The sequence below is a fragment of the Austrofundulus limnaeus genome, unplaced genomic scaffold (genome assembly GCF_001266775.1).
Source record: "Austrofundulus limnaeus strain Quisiro unplaced genomic scaffold, Austrofundulus_limnaeus-1.0 Scaffold5, whole genome shotgun sequence".
NCBI lineage: Eukaryota > Metazoa > Chordata > Actinopteri > Cyprinodontiformes > Rivulidae > Austrofundulus > Austrofundulus limnaeus.
Window position 1 is genome coordinate 3,806,743 of NW_013952407.1, and position 4,041 is coordinate 3,810,783.

Below are 4,041 nucleotides of genomic sequence, written 5' to 3' on the forward strand. Positions count from 1 at the left end.
TTGTAATCACTGAACTACTGAGTTCAAATATTATGAAACTATGGCACATTACCATATTGTGTAGATGCAGCAGGGGCCAGTATTGGACCAATACAAGGCTCCTTTGACTGCCATTATAATTTATTAAATATTATTATTATTTCAAAAAACTATAAGTTTTACAGGCACCAAAAGGCATAGCCATCATTTAGCACAGGGGCTTTACAGATATAAATTACAATGGCAGCTCTAGGACAAAGTATGCAGGAAGAGAAGCATGGCAAAGTTGAGATGACTTGGATGGGAAACGAATCACAATAGTGTGCATTGCATTGACAATGCACACTGATAAAGATAAACATTCAGAATGGCAAGTATTGGCTCACTATATGGAAAGAAATTAATCAATGTTGTAATTTTATTCTTATTGCAACTGGTTGGTTACCTATTATTATGACTTTAATTTGAACAGAGTTCTGTCTCTCTGAAGGAAGCCTTCTGAGACCAAGGTCAAAGACAGGTGGAACTGTTTATTCCACCTCTAGCTGACCACTACAATAGTGAATTTTGTGAGTGAGTTTTGCAGTTCAACTTATAACTTAATGATTTATTTGTAATTTGTATGAGTACTGTTTATGTAAAGTACCAGTGTTTCATAAAAAAAATGTTTTGATGAATAAGTTTACCTGTACACATTTTTCATGTGCTGGTCGACTTTGTCACCAGCAGGTGGCGCTAATAACTTTCAGGCAGTTTGTCAACCGCCAACACCTGAAGAGACAAAGAAGAGGTGAAATGTTTTTGTTGTCACTGGGAGGGAGGGGGTGTTCTTTCTTGGTGAACCACACCGGAAGGGAGGAGGAACTGCCTTTTCTGTCTGTCTGACTGTTTGTAGCATGGTTTGTAGTGTCGCGCTGCGGAAGAAGACAGACAGAGCCCCGGTGTATTTGTTATGGAAGCCAAGTAACAAGGAAGGGCGACGGCAGTAGTAGCGAAAGAAAACGATAAGAGAACAAGCAGTCATTCAGCAGTGTCGCTGAGTCCCTGGTCAAACTTCACTTCGATATGTTATTTTTCAAGTTATTTCTTATATTCTTCTGCCTTCATGAGATACGAGGTAAGTTTCCAAGTAAACTGGAAGAGAAAGTAAAGTTTTCAGTGATACCGTTAAAGCGTATGTAGCAATCTAAGGCTATCTTGCTAGCTTAGAGGCTAACATTAATGAAAAGTGGAAAGTTTCCCGGTTTTAACCTGAGTTTATTCGTCGCAGTTTAAACAACGACCACAGGATAAGTATACTTTTAAGTAAAATAGTTTGATGCACAGCGGTTACTGCTCTGRTTTTTGACACTTGGTCGTGGGTGGGAAACTGTCAGCGTTGATGATCTGACATTTAGCTCTTGAAATATTTGCTACTTTTAGTGAAATTTTACTTTAATTCGCTGCATTTATTGATCAATTATGCAAACTGCGTCGATTGACGACAGGCATATGATTACCCAGAGGCAAAGCTTTAAAAATAGTCATTTTTTAATAGTTACGAAATAAAAGTAATAAGTGAGGATACCAGTTAGTCACATTGCCTGTAATGATGCTCAGGGTTATCAGGAAAGTGTGTCAGCACTTTTCTTCTTCTTCTGCAGAACAGTTCATGTTTCAATATTTACATTATTCTCATTCTTTTGAGCAGTATATTTACCAGAACTACCATCATTTTTAAACAATGTTACTGCTTTTTGTTTTAACATTAAATGCTAGCAATATAGTCCAAATCTGCAAATAAGTCATCCAACTAAGCAGTCATCTACTGGAAATAAATACAGGTAATTTAAATAAAGTGTGTTTTAATTTGGTCACCTAAATAACCCATAAATCATTAAGTTGCACTTTTTGTGATCAGACAGGTTATTTGTACATTACAGGACTGTAAAATAGTAGCATATCTTAATTTTTTTATGTGTAATTTCCATCAGAACTATATCAAGACCTTAGGAACAATATGCTTTTATATTTGACAGTTTATTTCAAATGTGCAGAATGAATCAAGTAGACACAGATCTGTGTCCATGCTACCTGTTTACAACTAAATATAACCATTCTAAATGAAAGTTTTTTTATTACTATTTAATCTTGCGGATCACTAAAAAATTTTTTCAGAATAAATGTTTTAAGATGTATGTTTTTTTCCTCACGTTTATGTGCCTGTTAATAGTTTATTTATCTTGCCAAATAAGTTTGCTAACAGACTTTCTCAGGCTGGGTRTTAAAGTTGACGTTTTTAAAGGAAATGTTAGAAAGGAAGGTTGTAGTGATTAGCTTTCCATGTGCATTCACGGACAAGTTGCTGCTGGTCTTGTTCTGCCTCTTCTTGTTAGTAGTTCTAACTTCCCATTACATAGAAATTCAACGTTACTCAACACGACAAGTGTTTGTCTCCTCGTAGTCAGTTTGTAAGTGTTTAGGGCTCTCCGTTATACAACCTTGGAGTRTGTCTCCACTCTTTAAAGTTTAAATGAAGCTTTGCTGCTGTTTTTTTATGTTTGAATAACTAGGACAATCACAAGTATATATTTAATCCCATTTAGTTTATTTAATCAGGATCATGTTTCCATGTATGTAATGATTTTTTTTTTACTTGTTTTGAAACAGCTTTTTGAAGCGAACCTGCAARAAATGTTGTATTTAATTAGCTATTCACCACAAAGTTACTCTAAAACAGGAAATGACAGTGTCGGAATTTTTTTTACAATCATTACAGCACAGATACTTAATGTTTAATTTGTATAGTGGCATTCAATTCTTCCTTGGAATGTAGATTATTATCTGATGACCTGCAACAGTCTCATTTGGCTGGCTCCCATGCTAATAATGCTGTACTCTGAAATCAAAACCTCCAGTCATCTCATGTGCATCATGTGCCCTTCACTTGTGCTTTAAGCTGAGCCTTTTCTTTGTTTTGTTAAAAGAACAAAGAAAAGGGTTGGAATGAAAGCTAGCTGGATTAGCTCTAGTGGTTTGGGCCATTATGCTGGAAAAGCCTTATGCCACATTATTGTATCTAGTGAGTGAACTGTTGCTGGTCAGTGTTTTAGAGGTTTCTGTTTTCCATCATGACTCTGTTGGCCTATTCATTTGGACGTTTTGGCATGAAAGAAAAGCACGGTTGGAAATCATAWAATGATAGACAGTTTAGTGTTTTTGGCTTCTGGAATTTATTTGCATATTGAGTAATAAAAGTATGCATTTTTTAAATACATTATTTAATAAAATCTTTTTATAATGACTTATTACACTTCAGAGGATCATTCGCTCAGATTTATTTGAGTCAATGCGGAATACAAAGTGAATATAGAARAATAATGACTCATTAAACTCTCTTTCAGGTCAGTTTGGAAATCCTTTGAACAAATACATTCGCCATTATGAAGGTTTGTCATACGACACAGAGGAACTGCACAAAAATCACCAGAGAGCAAAGAGGGCACTGTCGCCGCAGGAGAAGACAGTGCACCTGGACTTCCATGCTCACGGAAGGTCAGTTGATTATAAACATGCACACACAGCTTCATTTATTTACCCTGTCTTTCTGCCGTCCAGCAAACCTTTTAATCTCTCGCTGGAATTTGTTTCTGACTGCACGCWTTCCAGACTCCCTTTTCTGGGGATAAAAAGGGAGTTGTATGCAAAGCAACGGTGAAGTTTAGTTATTTTAGTGTCTTTGATGCAACAAAAAAAAAGGCGATGAACGTGGAGCTCCAGTCCATCTGTGGACATGTGGACCGAGCCGTTGTTAGAACCTTTGAGAGAGGAGCTCAAAGGYAGAGATGGAGGAAAAACAGCYRGAGACAGAGTGAGGACTTTAACGAGGAAGTAGGTGATAAGAGAAGAAGACCGAGCACCGAGCGGACTCTATGGGGGAAATCTTCGGTCCCGTTACCAGTCTACCGGGCCAGACGGTGCGGCGCTAACTGGGTGCTAACTACACCGAACTGAGGGTTCCCACGGGTCCTTGAAATCCTTGAAAGTTTGTGAATTTGAAAAAATGATTTCAAGGCCCTGGAA

At 37.2% G+C, this 4,041-nt stretch overlaps 1 protein-coding gene across 1 annotated transcript in view; it reads left to right on the forward strand.

Annotated features, from left to right (window-relative positions):
• Positions 1-773: 773 nt before the first annotated feature.
• The window catches only part of adam10a (ADAM metallopeptidase domain 10a), a 24,417-nt gene continuing 21,149 nt past the window's right edge, over positions 774-4,041 (forward strand). The window contains exons 1-2 of the mRNA XM_014027566.1: positions 774-1,096; positions 3,363-3,513. Of these exons, the coding sequence (XP_013883020.1) occupies positions 1,045-1,096; positions 3,363-3,513 (203 nt within the window). The 5' untranslated portion in view covers positions 774-1,044. The remainder of the gene's footprint in view (positions 1,097-3,362; positions 3,514-4,041) is intronic.